At 34.9% G+C, this 18304-nt stretch overlaps 1 protein-coding gene across 1 annotated transcript; it reads left to right on the forward strand.

Moving 5' to 3' along the window:
- Nucleotides 1–1376: 1376 nt before the first annotated feature.
- LOTGIDRAFT_170764 (hypothetical protein) lies at nucleotides 1377–12183 on the forward strand (the record flags this gene model as incomplete). The annotated part of the gene is made up of 9 exons (XM_009046604.1): nucleotides 1377–1394; nucleotides 3212–3230; nucleotides 5336–5448; nucleotides 5933–6137; nucleotides 6504–6653; nucleotides 10278–10406; nucleotides 10876–11163; nucleotides 11520–11714; nucleotides 12065–12183. The coding sequence occupies 9 exons, from the start codon at nucleotides 1377–1379 to the stop codon at nucleotides 12181–12183; spliced, it is 1236 nt and encodes a 411-aa protein (XP_009044852.1).
- Between the last annotated feature and the right edge of the window lie 6121 nt (nucleotides 12184–18304).

Raw genomic sequence — 18304 nt, forward strand, 5'->3', positions numbered from 1 at the left:
ATTCGCTTTATTATACATAGCTGAGCTCGTTCTGACTGACTCATCCAGTCTCTGAACTCAGTATATTCTAGTAATCTTGTACTATGATCCAGTTGGTCTACTATTGAAGCTGCCCAGTTATCATAAAGAATCTAAAGAATCCTCGTCAAGTCATGAATAATTTGATGGTTGTAGAAAGAAATAAAAGAGGGAATAATTTGTCGATGTTAAGAATGATTAAGGTTTTATAATAGAAAATAATCTAAGTATTCGCTTCAGTTCCTCGTTTAATCATCCTTCTAAATAGAACTTCCATAAACTAGTCTTTTATCACTCAAAAATAACATCATCGTTTAGAGACGTTTTTAATCCTTCAGTTAAACTGTTTAAGAGTGAGGGTTGTAGCTCACTCGACTAGAGTGTGTAGTCTGCTCATAGCATCATATCTATACTATTAATATATCTAATAAATAAAACTTCCATAAACTAGTCTTTCATCACTCAAAAATAACATCATCGTTTACAATACTTCAGTTAAACTGTTTTAGAGTGAGGGTTGTAGATCATTTAGTAAGAGTGTGATATGAAGTCATGGTATATTCATGCTTCCATAAACTTTTCTCTTGTTTAGAGGTGTTTTATACCCCTAGTTAAATTAAGACTCGGTCGACAGAAACAACAAAAAGCGTCGCAACTGATAAATATACTGGTAGGACTTCGCGCTGGCTTCTACAGCGATATGTGGCTTTGACAAGGGACAAAAAATACTGGACAGAATTTTCCAGTATATCAGCTGGTACTCGTTAGAGTCTATTTAGTGGGAAGTTGGTAATATTAACCTATATTGTATAAATAGTTCATCAATATTGTATTATAATAGTCGATAGTAACTATACTAATAATTAATAGATCTAATTACCACCACTACCATTAAATACTATTGTCACTATACACATTTTAGCGCAGACCAATCTTGGGTCATATTCGAAATCCTATAGAATAGCTAAGTCATGTTTGATCGTCAGAAGACCGAAATGACAAACTTGGAAAAACACATATATTCATGCTTTCTTGAACCATTCTCAAAGTTCTTTTAGGTATAAAAGTGTCCGGTACGATGGTTATTAACTGTGCGAGATCGTCGATACTGTGAAAAATAACCCGATCGTGGCCGTATAGTGCATCACATCAGACCCCCTTACCCCTTAAAAGGTACCCGCATGCAATCATCTGACCCAAACGTCTTTTTCGGTATCAACTGGTCCTAGACACTAGAAATTTATCCAGAATTATTGTACGAAAAACACCATCAAATTGCATACATGTTCGCCCTTATGATGTTTTAAATTTTCATCGATATATTCGTTTCATAGGGTCTCATGCGATGTATTTCCAAAATGACATATTTTTTTAAGGTAGGTTTTGATTTTTCATTTGGTTTTTCATTTCACAGCATATCATTGTAAGCAATAAGATTTATTTCCAAACTGAAATTACTAGGCTGTCATCCTTTAAGTGCTCTACGATCGTCTACAGCTCGACATCAGTATTCCCTTTCCACTGTTTTACTCCTATCTAATATTTATCAAATAGGTGTAATCAGTATCAATTGATAGAGGGTAAGCGTGAAATCAATGAGTGATAGAAGACGATGGAAATTTTATTCCAGTAATTAAGTTAATTAGTGATATCTAATTACTATCAGTTACTATAGAGACAACCACTACAGTTTATACTGGTAACTTGCAGTAACCCGAGCTTACAATCATTCTGACTCCAAATCGTTTTTATTTTACATGTTGATTTTCTCCAGTTTCTTTATGATGCTAATGGCAGCATTAGGAATAAAACAACATACAGGCCTTGGCACTTGCAGGAGTCAAATTCCTGTCGCTGTGTCAGTACAGATCTTTATGTTTCTCTCTTTATTCAAGAGAAATACATCAAGGCCCAAAGCGCTACAGATTATGCACGTTAAGGATAACTCGACAGAATTATAATTCTAAAAGCAACAGTAGCATTGGGGACTAACCAATATCGGTACATAGCATACATTTTAGGCAATACCTGCTTCCACATGTCAGGTTTTCACCAGTTTCATTCAACTTAATATCTCGGATCTCCCTGTAGTAACAGTAGCCTCCAATCATTCGACTCCAAATCGTTTTTTTTAACTTGCTGATTTTCTTTATAATGCTAATAACAGAACTATGAATTAACCAATATCGTTTCATAGCAGGCTTATAATAACAAGTTGATGTTTCTTATTATCCTTTAGCGAAGTACTGGTTGTTGCTTGCTAAGATTAGTACGAATAGCCACCTTACTAAGCGGCTGTTCTACGACTATCAATATTGTCCGGGGGCAATAAGCCCTCGTTCCTCGACAGTAGGCTTATGCTGATGACAAAATTTCCCTCAGTGCAAAATACATGGTGTTGGTCGGACTTCATAAGTCCAATAGATCGCAGAAATCGCATGGAAAATCGGTTCATTTTCATATATTTCTGGGTAATTAATTTATCTAAAAATTAGAAATATACATTTTGAAAATGAAAATATGCTGAATGGTGAAATTATTTTGTTATGCTATATAAATTATTTTGAAAGAAGTTGGCGTATATGAAAATATCATAATTGAACTTAAAAACGAATGCTATGGGAATTGATTTTCAATTTTTGATACATCAGTCTTTGATACAATTTCTGCTAGATTCTTAACCCCATGAACTTTGATTTATTTTGGAAATTCAATTATTATAGATTGAAAGTGAAAGGGTTAAAGAATGACGATATAACTGACCAGCTGTTAGGAACTATCTGTTGGATATAAATGTTAACAGAATAATAATACCAGTTATTTTATCATTAACATTAATTCTATATCGTCCCCAGTCCAATTTTCCCAATTATTTTTAATTTAGTTTGTCTCGCTCTAACTGTATAATATTGTTTAGAATTACTCGAAGGTCGTGGAAATTCAATTTCAACTTGTATCGAGTTTAGATGTTTAATTTTCAATCATCATCCGTTAAAGTCAGAACTAAATCGAAACGACGAAGCGAAGTGATCAAATATTTATGAACTGAAATTGAAAGTTGTGAGTTTTTCTGTTTATATATTAATAATGCTGCGAATTTAATTAACAGATTTTTTTCTTTCTGTCTTGTGTTTGATTTACGATATTAAATAATGAATTTTCTTCAAGTATTGTATTTCTCCATAAATAATAGGTATGGACAAGTTTCTGTTGTAAGTTATTAAATCCTCAGATTATTTCTAATATATTTCTATAATATAAGAAACATCAGACAACTGTTGGAAGCTGACATCAGAACTCTATTAAACTATATCTTCATCAAATTATAAAATATTATCTACAAGATATACATTTGTAAGTTTGATTTTAAAACAGATGTATCATCTTACAGCACACGAGTATCAGTAAACTAGATGATATACCAGGGCAAGCGGTGGGGCAATGGAAAATGGATTGCCACCCCAAAAAATTCTGACGGCCGACCAATTCTATTACTGAAACTAAAGACCATACACGATTTCCCGCACGGCTATATTACTTGCCCTTTCGAACAATCAAGTCTGGTTATGTACTTTGGTCGTTTATGTATAAAGAAATATGTAAAACCCCTCATTAATATGTAAATTTCTCGCAGCTAAGGGGTAGATAAAAAGAAAAACGTAAATATGCGTATAATTGACCTGATGTTTCCCTTATACCTGAAAATCAGTTTAACCCACGAGCTTGGGTTCGATTAAGTATATTTGTGACCTTTGCTCTTACTTATACTTTCATTTTATAGTTAATCAGATGTCGAATGAACAAACTATTACAAGCGATCACCTTGTCTGTCTAGTACGTCTGTTTTAAATCACAGGACCTCAGGAAAGGGGGACCAAATGCACACTGGATCTTACCTATTTTAATTACTACATGTCTCAACAGATGTGAAGACTCGGAATGATTTTCGTTTATACGTGTCCGACACTTATCTTAAAGATATTGTTCTCTGTATTTTGTAATATCCTAATTGCATTGTAAACTGTCCGATATTTGAATAAAAACATAAGTGTACAGTTTCTGATAAAGAATGATTTCTCTTTGATGTAACAGCTAAATATAAAATCTGGTATTAAACTTGAGGCTGATCTTCAAGTTTTAAATCACTTCTGGTGATAATTGATTATTTTACACGTGACTTTTACCTTCCCCAATATTTTCTGCTTTATTTAGAATTGTCTGCTCTTTGCCACCAGATGGCGACCTTTTCCAATATTTATCTTTAAATCATGTCCGGAATTTGTTGAATTACTCGGGGAGGTCAGACGTGTGAACCAGACTATCCCTGTAATTCCAAGAGTCAAAGATGTGAAGACATAGAAACGAAGATAAACTCCTATTCGGCTGAAAATGCACATAAAGAAATATTAATATTGCCATGATTCATTATCGACCAGAATTCTACATATTTATTGCTTACTTTGTAATTTGTATTGCCCGATTTATGGAAATTTAGAATTTAACTTTTAGCCCTTGGCATATATGTACAGAAATACACAGTTGCAATTTACATTTCGTTACTGGTGCATCGTTGAATTACCAAATGACATCATATTGTCAACAATAATGGTTGGATTTCTCAAATCTAAATTGATCTTAGACCAATTGATCAATTTGCTTAGAATTAGAATGTCATGGTATATATTTGAGATAGTGGACCACAGCCATATACGCCCACCACGGCATGCGGATGGTAAATATTCAAGATTTTGGGGCAAGGGCAATAACTCTGCTTCTAACGGTTGAAAAATAGCTCAAATTCGAACTTGATCTTCGTTTTATGAATATGTATACACATATCAAATTTCATTTGATTCCATTAAAAGATCTAGTTTTTAGAGCGTTTACAAGCTAATGTTGACGGACGGACAGGGGTCCCGACAATATACGCCCACATGGAGAGTTGTGCGCGTATAAAAAGGTATTATTTGACTGTAACGTCAAACCCTTTATGGCACTGGTTTCCAACATCGTTACAAGTATCCCCACCAGTACAGTTACAACATCGCGGGATTCCTGAGAAGCCTCATAAGAAATTTGATTTCGCCGAGCTGAATTCGGTTGTAATATTGACTTCTTTCACGATGCTTATGATTGTCGAGAGAAGGAATATTAGCATTTTCTTACCGTCGCAGGAGGTTATCAAGGTTGTGGTGTTTGGGAACCAGGGATCTATCGAAATGTTAAAGTCTCTTAACAAAGGACAACCTGCTTTCAAGATATTTCAACAGTTTATAAATAGATTAGTAAATCTGACCTGTATTGTTGTATTTTTCAGTAGAAGTGGTAGCTGTAGATCCTAGTTTTGAAGTGCCAGTAGTAAATGTTACTGTTATTGAAGGTTCCACGGCTGTTTTACCGTGTTCGGTTTCACATCTCAACAGACACAAGGTAAAGTACCATTTCTGTATTTATGTATGGGGTTTTAACTCTAGAAATTGTATACTGACATAATAGAGAGGTCCCGAGAACCGGCATATTGTTGTACCTATTCAAACAGCCATTTACACGTCAGTGTCATTTGGTTATTATTTATACTAAAAAATATATATTGTGTCTACGGTCAGAAAATCGGCATTGTCCCAACTGTCAGTGATAATTTCATCTCCTCAAAAAGACTAAACATAATAGATGAAATACATAGAAGTTCAGTTGCTGTACACCATGATCCCTAACAATCTAAGAAAAGTGCACATCTCGTCTGAATGTATCAAATGCGTGCAATCTTGTTGCCAAAATGCGATTAAATTGAAATGAGTGCAGTGAAAGATGATGATGAAATCCTATTAGAATATTTGTCGTATAAGGTAATAAGGTGTCATGTTTCTCAACGTAGTTTTGTTGATAAATAAGAGCCGTATTTCTGTAATTTCAGATAGCGTGGATGGATCAATGGTCTACGTTATTAACATATAAAAAAGATAGAGTTATAGATGATCGGAGGATCAGTGTGAATCAGCCCTACCCTACAGAGTGGAATCTCCAGATAACAGGGGTGAAATACGGGGACCAGGGGATCTACACCTGTCAGGTGAATACTGAACCAGCTAAAGAACAAACAGTTGTTCTCAATGTTATTGGTAAGTCTCGACATTACAGTCAATAAATCTATACTCTATTCTGTTTTAGCATCTCTCTTCAATTTTATTGCCATTACATGGAACACATAATACTTCTTTTCACAATAAAAATTATCACAATTAACTCTGATGTTGGACACACTTAATGTTTACGTCGGCTAAGCAGCTCTGATTAATTTTATTACATGGAACATTAAATACACAATAGAGGCCACACTTGTCTTCAATTTTAACATCGATAGCAAGAGGAAGGGCCAGAGGCATTACAGATATAAAACTTAAAACCGAGACCATGTGTGCTCGTTAACAATTAAAAATTTAACTTCTTCCTTTTTCTGAAAAAAAAACATCGTAATTTCTTTTCAGTGCCACCCAGAATAATTGGATCTCAAACACCAAGTCACATAGTAACCAAAGAGGGGCGGTCAGTGTCGTTAATCTGTAACGTGACGGGGGTGCCACGCCCTACTGTCACGTGGTATAGAAAACAGAGTACGGATGGCGATGAAAAAGAGCGTGAGTTACAGTCATGTCTAATCAGATCTAGTAAGATGTCACCCTTTCAATATATTTAGTTTAGTTTATTCAGTTTCTACAGGCCTGTAGACGGTGGGGAGCGGCATGGGAGACGGGTGCATGTCCCACTACCCTAGATAGTGAAGAGGGGCAAGTACCCAATTATTTGCTCATGTTATTCGGTATGGTGTATAAGTATATGCATGCTTCTGTCCTAAGCTTCTCTCCAATTTAAGTCTACAGGCCTGGTTCTAACAAGTTAGCCCCTTGTGCATTGTGGTATCGTGAAGTTTTCAAATCACTTATTAAGTTATAATCTGAAAATGTCAGATTTTTTAAGCATGAATCTAAATATGTTGAATAAATGTACATGTTATTATTTAGATAGTTTACATATTTACTTTAGTTTCATCATGGCATGATAATGTATCTTCAGTTTAGTCGCATGAGAATATCATTTATTTAAAGGCCTTGGTTCGTCATTTTTGGGAGTTGATTTGGGCCTTGAATTTATGCAAATAGTCTTCAAAGATACTAGATCTGTATGTTAATTGCTTAATAATTCCTTCAAAAATACCTCAATCTAGGAATTTCACTTTCTATTTCTGCTATATCTTTCTCTACATATGGCTGAGTCTCAAGAAATGACGACTCGTCTTTTTAACTTTTAAACGCGGATAATTCTGGACACACATTGATTTGAAGGCTCAGATCTCGACGATGAGCTGTGCATATTTAATTACTGGGTTGGCCTTCTTCAAGTTTTGATGGCAACAAAATTCACCCTGATTTAGTGAATGAACTCTTCAGCACGCGCCTGAAACAGTTCATTAAAATCAGAGGGGTGACAAGGAGATGAATTCCACTACTTCCAGCCTCGTACTCATTCGCCTTTATTTTTAGAAGTTTTGGATGGAACCCACATTTGCGTTACAATTTTTTATCATTGGGATTTTATGCCAAACCATTGTCGGTAGTTAAAGCCCTTGTAAGATAGGCAGTTAAAACGTCCAGCCATCCGTCATGACAAGCTTATAATCTGACGAACAGATCGGCTTTGTGATATAAAATTGGATTCATATATTAGCTTTACATATATTCTAATATCAAATATTAAAACAGAACCATAACCATGTTATTACAGAGTTTTGCTCGCTAATCCCGGCATAGGTCGAGATGATACAGATTTTTCAGCCCAGTTTCCCCCTGTCAGTGATGCAGGTAAGAGGGGCTGACGGAAGAAGCGCCCTGCTGTCGTTCGGATGGGACAATAAACCGAGCCCCCGTGTGCTACAGGCTGTGCACGTTAAAGATCCCTCGACAGTTGGAAATCGAAAAAGAGCAGACTAATGGCACTGTCGTGGCAAAATGTCCTTGGCGTTGCCCGTCTTCATTAGCCCACATGGTGCAGAAAAGAAGGTCGTAAAACTCCTTTCATTTCATTTCATTTTAATATTTCTATATCGCTTAATAATAAGATATATTGAGCACTATTTTAACAGTTAAAGTATTTTGTAATTGTATATTTTAGCATCATGCATATTATCTACGTTGTTATAATAGCATGGAACTCCATTTTTTACTGAGAACGGAGAGTTTCTTACTGATATAAACTAATAATGAAAAAATAAAAAAATAATAATTGGACGCAAAGCAACGCAAATTATAGCGAAACCATTTATCTATACAAAAAAAAAATAGATGATTGTCTCACCACATTTTGAAACTTTTGGTAATCTGAGTTGCCAAAGCTCTTGAACCTCTATATTTTATTTGAGATGGTTGACGCACCATATGCTTTTAAAATATAATCTTAATTTTCTACTTATATATCGTTTATGCACGAATTATTAATGCATTGTGAAGATTCGTCTGGGTTTTTTATGAGTTGTTTTTTCATTCTACCGTTTGATCTACACCTAATACCACAAGTGGTTGGAGTACAGTCGATTTATCAGCTGACTTATTCATTTAGACATTAATTACGTTTAACTTCAACATAAGAGATTTGTTTCAGTCTGTCTGTCCGTCAATTTCAATTCATACAAACAATTTTAATTATAAACTGAACTTCACATTTTCATAACGTTCTTCAGCCTACTGAAAGGAAGTCGGTACCGTCTAATTATTGGATTTGGATTATGTCCATCGTAAAGTCTATCTTTGATTTATTAGTTCATGTGTCGTCCTTGACGTCATCTGTAGTCGATGCTCCAGTCTGAGGCTTTGTACTCGATCAACTTTCTTGTCATAATCTTCTTCAGACGCTTTGGGAATAGACAAATATTAACTTTACTTTTTTAATGTTATGATTTATGATTGGGAAATATTTTTGCATGCATTAACGATTGTTATCATGAGCAAAGGCTAAATAGTTCAAAACCTACAGCATCGTGATTTACTACCAGATTATTATTACAAGTTATTTATTCAAGAAATTAACTGGGGCGAGGTCATTTTCTACAGACTTCAACAATGGATTAGAATCTAACCCACTTTTTCACCCAATCAACATTAGCTAAATTGTCTATTAAAAGGCTCACTTAGTTATTAAGAATTGCGTATTCCTGTGACACTTCGGCTGACAGTAAAAGCCCATTTAAGCACTTTCTACACATCAAATTTTGCTTTGTAAAGCAAGGTGTATACAACTTACTTTACCGTGTAAATCGGCCTTAAGCGTTAGCTACTAAGTATTAAGTATTCGACTTTGACTAACCTGTTAGTTTAGTAGATAGAAATGTTTACAATGAACTGCCAAAATCCGGTGTTTAAATCCACTGTTGGATATGATATTAGTAAAATGTAAATAGTAATCTAAATGCAAAACTGCTAGAAAGGAGTTTCTAGCCAATTTCGTCATATATGAACTGTAGTAATCAATGCAAAATCTGAATGTGCTGTCCAATTTGGGAACAAAACAGGCAGATTAAGGGTAGTTTGTTGCATAATGTGTGCACACACGTTTAAGATCTTGCTTTGTACATCGTTATATAAACTTACTAAGAAACAAAACTTATAGGACAATTAGCAAGATAAATGAATGATAATAAAACACTAGTTTATTTTGTTTCTTAAAATTTAAGTTAGTTTTTGTCACTTGAAATGAAATGTATTAAGTGGAAAATGACATCTATATTATAATGTAGCTGTTCGGACAACTAAACAGTTTTTGTTGTGCCATTTGGTTCTATATATATTTTGAAAAGTGAAAACTGTAGACACTTACGAAACGAAGGCTTCAATTAATCCCTTTAAGGTCCGTTTACACGAGAGTAAAATCCCCGGGTCCTCCAAGGGTCGGTCCGGGTGCAGTTGTTCACACGTCGAAAACTCCGAGAGTCGACTCCGGGGCCACACTGGAGTTGCCGATTCCAGTCTTCACTAGGGTTGAACTCAATTCGACCCGGGTTCAGCAGTTTATGCCGACTGATGGCTACAACCACGCTATTGGTTGCCCAGGCTTCACTGAAATTGTGACTTTGCAGACTGTCCTCGTGTGAACACGAACAGAGTTGACCTCGGAGTTTTGAACTCCGGACTCAACCCGGGTCAGTAAATCCGCGGGTCCAAGTCCAACTCGTGTAAAAGGGCTTTCAAGCTACAATAATATGGCTATTTCAGGGATAGGATTTAAAGGTGAAGAACTGATCATCCATAATGTAACCCGATACTGTGGAGGTATTTATGAATGTTTAGCTGATAATAATGTACCACCTGCAGTTAAAAAACAAATTAGAGTCGATGTTGAATGTAAGTACAAAGATATCTTTCTTTCTCTTAATATTTTGAATTTCTTCAGAATCGATACACCTTCTGAAATAAAGCACACGTATTGAACCTAATTGCAACCCTATTTTTCTAAATACTGAATACTAAACATTATCTATCATATAAAACTACAAAGGGTGGGGTTGGCATACCAGATAAAATAAATGAGACATCAAATACTAAGGGTACCCGTTTTATCATTCCAAGAAAATAGTAAGGCTGTAAGGACGTTGTACCACTCGTAGATTAGCGATATGGATACCAGCGGATGATGGAAAAACTTTGCTGCACAATGTACAGATGCTCAATTGGTGAACGGAAGGAAAGTCCATTGTTCGTTCTCCTTTATCAGCATACCCGTGTTCAACAGCACCACCCTTTAAAGTGAAGCTGATGTTCTACGATTAGAAGTTAATATCAGATTGGTTATTTGCAATGTCTTTCTTTACAGTTCCACCAGAAATCCGTCTACCAACTAAAAGGATAGGACAGAGCAAAGGACGTGAAACGATATTAGAATGTGTTGTTACAGCTTTCCCCCATGCTGTCAGTGTTTGGCAATTCCGTGGAAGAGAACTATCTAATAGCTGGAAATACAGAATAGAAGTTTTTGAAGAAGAAATGTATACGAAAACATTAAGTTTACGCATTGTGCAACTTGATGAAAGAGACTATGGTGTATATATGTGTGTAGCCTCGAATAATTTAGGAAAAACTACCGATACTATGGAATTATATGGTATGTATTAAAATTCATTGAATGTTTAAATGCTTGCCCAAAATTATATGACCCGTGAATAGTTTCTGTGTCCTTGTGTACAGCAAACACTTTTTGTCTTTTACTGTATAATTTTTTGATCTCTTCTTGTGGCCATGGACAGTGTGTCTATAGAAATGTCTCTTCTATATCACCCGATATCATATTTTATGTAGAATCCTCGATGGGAAACACAAAGTCAAATCAATGCATGATAAGGAATGCGGCAAATTTATTTCGTGAAAATTACATTGATTGAAGTCTGTACCTTTTCGCTTATTTTCATTTAGATTTCCTGGTCTTGAAGGTTTTTTTTTTTACGATTTGCATATTTTCAGAACATCGAGTGCGGAAACCAACGACACAATCCACATCGACAATATCAGTAACACCGGGCTTATTGAGTCGGGGTCGGGACAGAAAACCAGTGGTACAATCTGATAAACAAGTGGATTCACCATTAATAAAACAATATGATGGAGATGATGATGAAGACGAAGATGATGCTAGGATTAATTATATAGAATCTAGAGGTTAGATATATCTCTGTCCTTTTCACTTCGAGCTCGTTGGTTAGAGTCCAAAATCTTCGAGCTTCACTTTTATTAGTATGGCAGATCTAATACGTTTTCTGTATCTGGAAATACTTTTCAGGTAACCATGATGGTTAGCCCCAACAAACCGGTTTAGTTTCCAGGATTCCCAAAGCGATTCGAATAAGATGTTTTTACATATAGAGAGAAAGTGAATTGAAAAATTCGACACATGCTTTGGGTATAAAAGGTTCATCATCAAGACAGCCATGTCTTTGGTCTCTGTTAATTCCCTGTATTGCTAACAACTTTCCCATGCTATTACGTACGTTTGTCGTGGTATATTTCAGGTAATTATGGTCGACCAGCTGCTGTAGATGGATTTAAAGGATCAGCGACTAGTGTATATAGTGTACAAACTGTTTTTGTATATATAGCGTTGAGTTTACTATACGTATTGCATCACTGAATACTTCGAGAACATCTTTTACTCTTATAATAAATGTGACATCACTGAGGACTTCGAGAACATCTGTAACACTTATAAGCATACTTCTAAATCATCCGTTAAGTATACTGGTATCATCATTGAATACGTCTATCATCATTAATACCAAACAGCATAATGGTACATGTATTATCACTAGAGACTTCGACACAATCTAAAATCATAATGATATCATAATACAGTACTTCTGCAACATCTTGAATTGGTAACGTAATCCCAATCACCGTAATGGAACACAACTGTATCGTCATCACCATACTGGATTACTCCTCCACATTTCATTTTACTTGTTTCGATAACATAGTCTTCTCATAGCGAGTGTTCCACTTGTATGGTTCAGTTCAGGGTATTGCGAAACTTGTGGAGATTTAGCTATATCAGGAAAATCTCGCAACTTTAACATAATATGATGGAATTGAAATAAAATTAAAAGAATGGAGTTTTACGTCCTACTTTTCTGCATCATGTGAGCTAATGAAGACGGGATAATATAATGGTAGTGCGATTCAGATGATTGTGAAGCATTAACTGGATAATACCTCAGTTACATGGTAAATTCTCTGTGTATGTATGAATTCTAAATACATTGGAAACAAATTGTTAAATTGGTTCAGTACCTATTGGATCACTGAAGATATTTGCTTTTCTCAACAATGTAATTATTTTACAAATTTCTGTGTGCTGTAGCTATAAGTAGTATACATCATTGGATTCCACAGTCCATTATTATATTCAATCACGAATCATCATCACATAAATGGGCTACTGCACTGTAGATTGTTGACTCTGTAACTTAAGAATATAAATGTGTCACGCATTCATCTGTAACATCATTATACTCTGTGCTCTATGCTGTGTAAACTGTTTACCATTACAAAATCAGTGGCTACCATCACGCATCATCATTATAATGGACTGCTACTGTGCTGCATCTTGAAGGGTCTCATATATATTAAGCACCGTTATAAGCATTTTGTTTTGTGTTGTAAGCTGTGTGCTTGGTACCAATGCATCATCAAAATGCCATGATCACAAGTCTACTTGTTGTGTTATATGTTGCACCTCTTATTACAACGGGATTGGTGTACGCATATCTGTAAAAGTTCTATAAACTCCATAAACCGCTTCAAGAAATATAGAAAACCCGGCTACTGCTTAAATATTGTCCTCCATATACAATGTTATGTTTAGTTATGGAATTCTCTCTCATTTGTCATATGGTACTCGTGTGATTCGATATTAAGAAAAACACTGGAATAGTTGTAACTGTAAAATAGTGATGCGCGACATTCAATCGTATTTCTTTGCGGAGTGTGGTATTTCATATACAGTGAAGTTTGTGCTGAAATTTTAGAAAAACCAAAGATTACAAATAGCTGCTTTCCTCATTTATTGATTTCATTTCATCTCAACGAAATAGGAGGTAGATTTAACCCTTCTAGCTTGTTTAATGCTAAAGGTGGCTTATCCCAACTGATATTTCAACACAGTTCTGGTTGAGGGCCAAATGCGGCTTATCCCATCTAATATCCTAACACGATTCTGGTTTATCTAAACCTTGTGTTAAAAACCTATAAATCATAAGGTTAACAAGCTAAGAATGACAGTATAACCCAGGAGAAGGACCAATACATGTGTAAATAGAACGTATATAACGTTAAGTGTATAATATATTCTATTAGGTGTTTGGTAGACGAATACTAATTATAAATGGTTGTGAATTCGAACCAAACTGTCTTGATTGTCGCCAAATAATATTACTGAATCTTCGACTGTCTCTTAATGAATGTTCTTATAACAGCAAATAATGTACGGACGTTGTGAAATGATCGAGCTCGTATTGCCCTCGAGTGCTCAAAAAGGCAATAATATAGGTTAACGTTCTATACTCGGCTCTGATATGTAGGTTATGGATTTAAATTATTCTTAAGCACTCAGTGGTAATATAATAGAAGCCAAACCTAGATTGCAGATACATAGTCAATGGTTTTTTTATTGTCGATTTCCCAATGGTTGCCATAATATAGGCCAAGGCTCGATTGCAAAACCATTGCCTATATATTTGCAATGCTTTTGAAATTATTCTTGAGCACTCAAAGAGTTGCGATAATATAGGCTAAGACTCGACTGCCAATATATAGGCAATGGTTTTGAAATAAATGTTGGCCAATGTTGGCTAAGTGTCCATCAGTGGAGAAAATGTAGGCCTTAATTTTAAAATGACCATCGAACGTTTGTCAGCAATAATAGGTAAATGAAATGACACAATAACGACTACGTTAGGCTGGATTTAGAGACTGTCACTGACTGCCATTGATCACCATAAGAAAATGATATAAAATGGAAATTTGCTTCTGTTTTTGTGTTTATGACGACGGTCTATAAATTTTGCAAGACACCCAGCTTAATTTATGTTCGTATGGAGAATGGATCCATCCATCCTTTCCTTAAAAATATCAGTAATAAAATGCTGTGTGGAACATCCTGAAATTCTTATTGTATTGATATATAAAACGTTGTCACATTGGTTAATGTTAAAGTCAAAATGCTGACGATTTTGGTGCAACTTTGTTGTTAGTTATTAAAGCCAAAATTTTGCATTTAAACTTCATTGCTTTGGTCAATATGAAGTCAAAATTCTGGTTTTGGTGCAACTCTTTTATTATTAATTCTTAAAGCCAATATGTCTGTGGGTTTCGGCCTATCTCGTATTAAGACCCTAACGGCTTTGAGTCATGTAATCCGTGTAAATATGGATGTATATAAACTTATTTCCAATATTATCATTATTTATATTGTTAGTTAAACTTTAACCAAATATGGTGTCACTGCTCTCGAAGCATAATAATGGCGCCGCTTGCAGTATTATCTACGAAACGTTGTTATCTTCTACACTGTCTTTGTACTGCTATCTGATGTTATAATGTGTGTGCACGTTGAAATGTTAACTGTTATGTGCACTGTTAAAATAATTAGTTAAAAATGCCAAGAAACACAGAATACTTTATTGATCTTGATAATTGATGTTTTTACACTAATTTAAATAGTCAAAGAATGACATATTAGAAGCACTTCTGACAGTTACGTAAAGCAATATGGATAGCTTGATAATTCACGAACAGTTATTACCTTCTATGTTTCTCTTGAACAAGTTTTATCCGTAAGCGACATTTAGGGGTAGAGATCACATTAAATAATGAACACAATGTTATAGTATACTACTCCTGGGTTTTATTGTATACAATGTTTCAACAATTTACGTTGTCATCGGGTGCAAAAAGGGGTTAAATTCCATAAAATTGTGTTCCGTTATTTGACTGAAAAATTTTGTCTCTAGAGTAGTACAAATTAAGTTTTTTTTTTAGAATATTCCAAGATTTGTCAATGAACTGTATGTAAATGTTTGTAAATATGTACATATTTTCTCTCAATATTTTGATTTTTCATTAAATATTTGTTGAGTTTTTATTTCATTTTCAATTCCTCAGGCTGTGGATTTCTAGATGTAACATTGGAGACTTTCTTTGCAAAATCGTCTTGGATCGTCTCGGTCATAGTGTGGACCCTTTGTTTGAATTAGTGTGGTCCTCATTTCTTCTGTAGTGTTCTTTGGTATAAGCATTTAAAGGATCAGAAGTAATTCACGTTATTGGGCATGATCCACCATTCTATATACCTCCTCACAACAGCCGTGTTTAGGTGGCCGATAAAATTGTTGATTTTGGTTATCAATGAAATGTGCTGTTGCTGAGCAAGCTTGTCACCCTCAACTATTCGGCTATAGCTAATATAGATGGCGTGTGAACTGAACGACTGTAATTTTGACAGGTGTCATCCCTAAGTGGTTATTAAGGAATATGGAATATTTATAAAGATGATTATTATGTCATATTATCTATAATCTAGAATGTTAATAATACAGGGACAGTGGCACCAGCTTTATCTTATTTACGGTAAATAACTATTATATATTCTTAGAGATATATCTTATCCTGACCCGGGATATACCGTAGTTTCCCTATCATGATTTGCCCATCTGTATTGATAATGACATTAACGGAGTTGTAAGTAGGATATAAAGACACAGCTTTATGCTACAACAATCACCAATTAACGTTTTATACGATGACGACAGATGAAACACGTCGAAACATTGCGAACAATTTTAATCAGTGATTGTTGTTCCATAAAGTTGTGCCTTTATATGGACTTACTACACTACTTCAAATAGCATCTCATACCATGTTGAATCATAAAATTAATCCACCTGTAATTCTGTTCAGTTATCTGGCTGAAAACAAAGAGACCTTCAACAAGCCTTGTTTTACATGTATTTGGTATTCCAGTGCTCATCAGAAAAACTGAAAAACGCCCAGTGGTCTGTTGGTCTCTTAACAACTTGAATAGTCGACAAAACGACTCGCTCACCTGGATATGCATTACTTTAATCAGTTTGATCAATGTGATACATGCATCTCGGTTCCTCTACTATTTGCATTAGTACCTCTCTGGTCAAATATCAGATTTCAAAATATGTTAAAATGTATGATCATTTAAGGTGTATTTTTGCATACGGGTATAAAAAGGAACTGCAGCCTACACCACAAATCGAATCTTGATTCCAGAGGGCGTCAAAATTTATAATCCATTCAAATTTGCTTTTGCTGTTCCAAAATTAACTTCAGTCACAAAAATGACTTTATATTTTTGTTCCATGAAAAGATGTCTTCACCTATTGAGAATGAAAGGTACAATCAAAATACAAGGATCTAAGTACAATCGAGATTGAGTGAAAACTTATGTTATATTATTTGTAGTGGTTTAACTGTCTTTGATGTTTTAAAATGCCGCTAATCATTTTAATTGAAGTACGACATAAAACATTTTAGATGATACAAATAGGCTATTTCTAGAACAGAGTTTTAAAAGGGAAGCTTACGTTTAAATAAAGAGTTGGAATTAAAAGAAATATAAAAAATATTTTTATAAATATACCCATTAGATAGAGGCGTACTGTAACAAGCTTAGAGTTTTCCAATAAGGTCCATGTATATCTAATAAGGTCGACGGAATCCCAATAATCCCAGCAATTTCTGTCGAAGCATTTTTCACTACACCCTTTGTAGACCAATCGAATTTTTGGTAACATTTATGCAAATTATACTGTGACCATCGTATAAAATGGTCCTATGTCCTACTGTTTATCAAATATACGTTGGTTAGGGTAATGTTTTATATGCAGACCACAAAACGTTTGCATGAATAGAGCACAAAAAATCCCTATGGCAGTGTCTTTCTTCAGTTTGAGCAAAGATACTTCGCAATTAAGACAAACGGAACGTCTAATATCTGTCTACACCTGAAACGTATATTTGTAATGGATATGTTATGCCATAGTTAGTACAAAAAATAGAAGTAGTCCTCATGATGGTACCTTTTACCTGTTTCAAATAAACGTGTGGAAAGGAACTGTTTTGTATGTCTTACTATTTTGCTTCCGTTGCAGCAAAGACACGTGTAAATTATCGGATGTCCAGTTTATGTTTCCACATCATTGGAACGTATCTTAGATAAAATATAGCCAAGGTCAGAGTTAAGATTATGTCCAACTGGTATCAGCCCTATCAATCTACAGTCACGGTGTGTTCAAGGGAATTGATTGTAATAGCTAATGGCTATAGATTAGTATCACTAAGTACTACTAGAATCCCACTAATGGTCGATGTCAATGTCAACTGCTATGTATAATTCCGGTTACTATTGATACAGTCTTAAGACATATCATTCTAACAGTGGACACAATACTGGCAGTGTCAAGACGTCACTCGTCTAATGGACAAATGAAAACATCAGTCAATGGCGAGCTGTTCTATAAAATGAAATATAACGGAGTTTACGTTCTATCCACCTGGGTCGTAGATATAAAGTAACTGTATCATCCGTGTTTCGGAATCTTGGAAGGGCATCCCAGAACGACCTTGCCACTGAGAGATTCTGAGAAAAACCCAACCGTGATAATTGCATAAAATCAACGACGATTGTACAGCCACCTCTTTGAATTTTCATTTTCAAACCAACATAC

This window comes from Lottia gigantea, assembly GCF_000327385.1.
Source record: "Lottia gigantea unplaced genomic scaffold LOTGIsca_103, whole genome shotgun sequence".
Classification (NCBI taxonomy): Eukaryota; Metazoa; Mollusca; class Gastropoda; family Lottiidae; genus Lottia; species Lottia gigantea.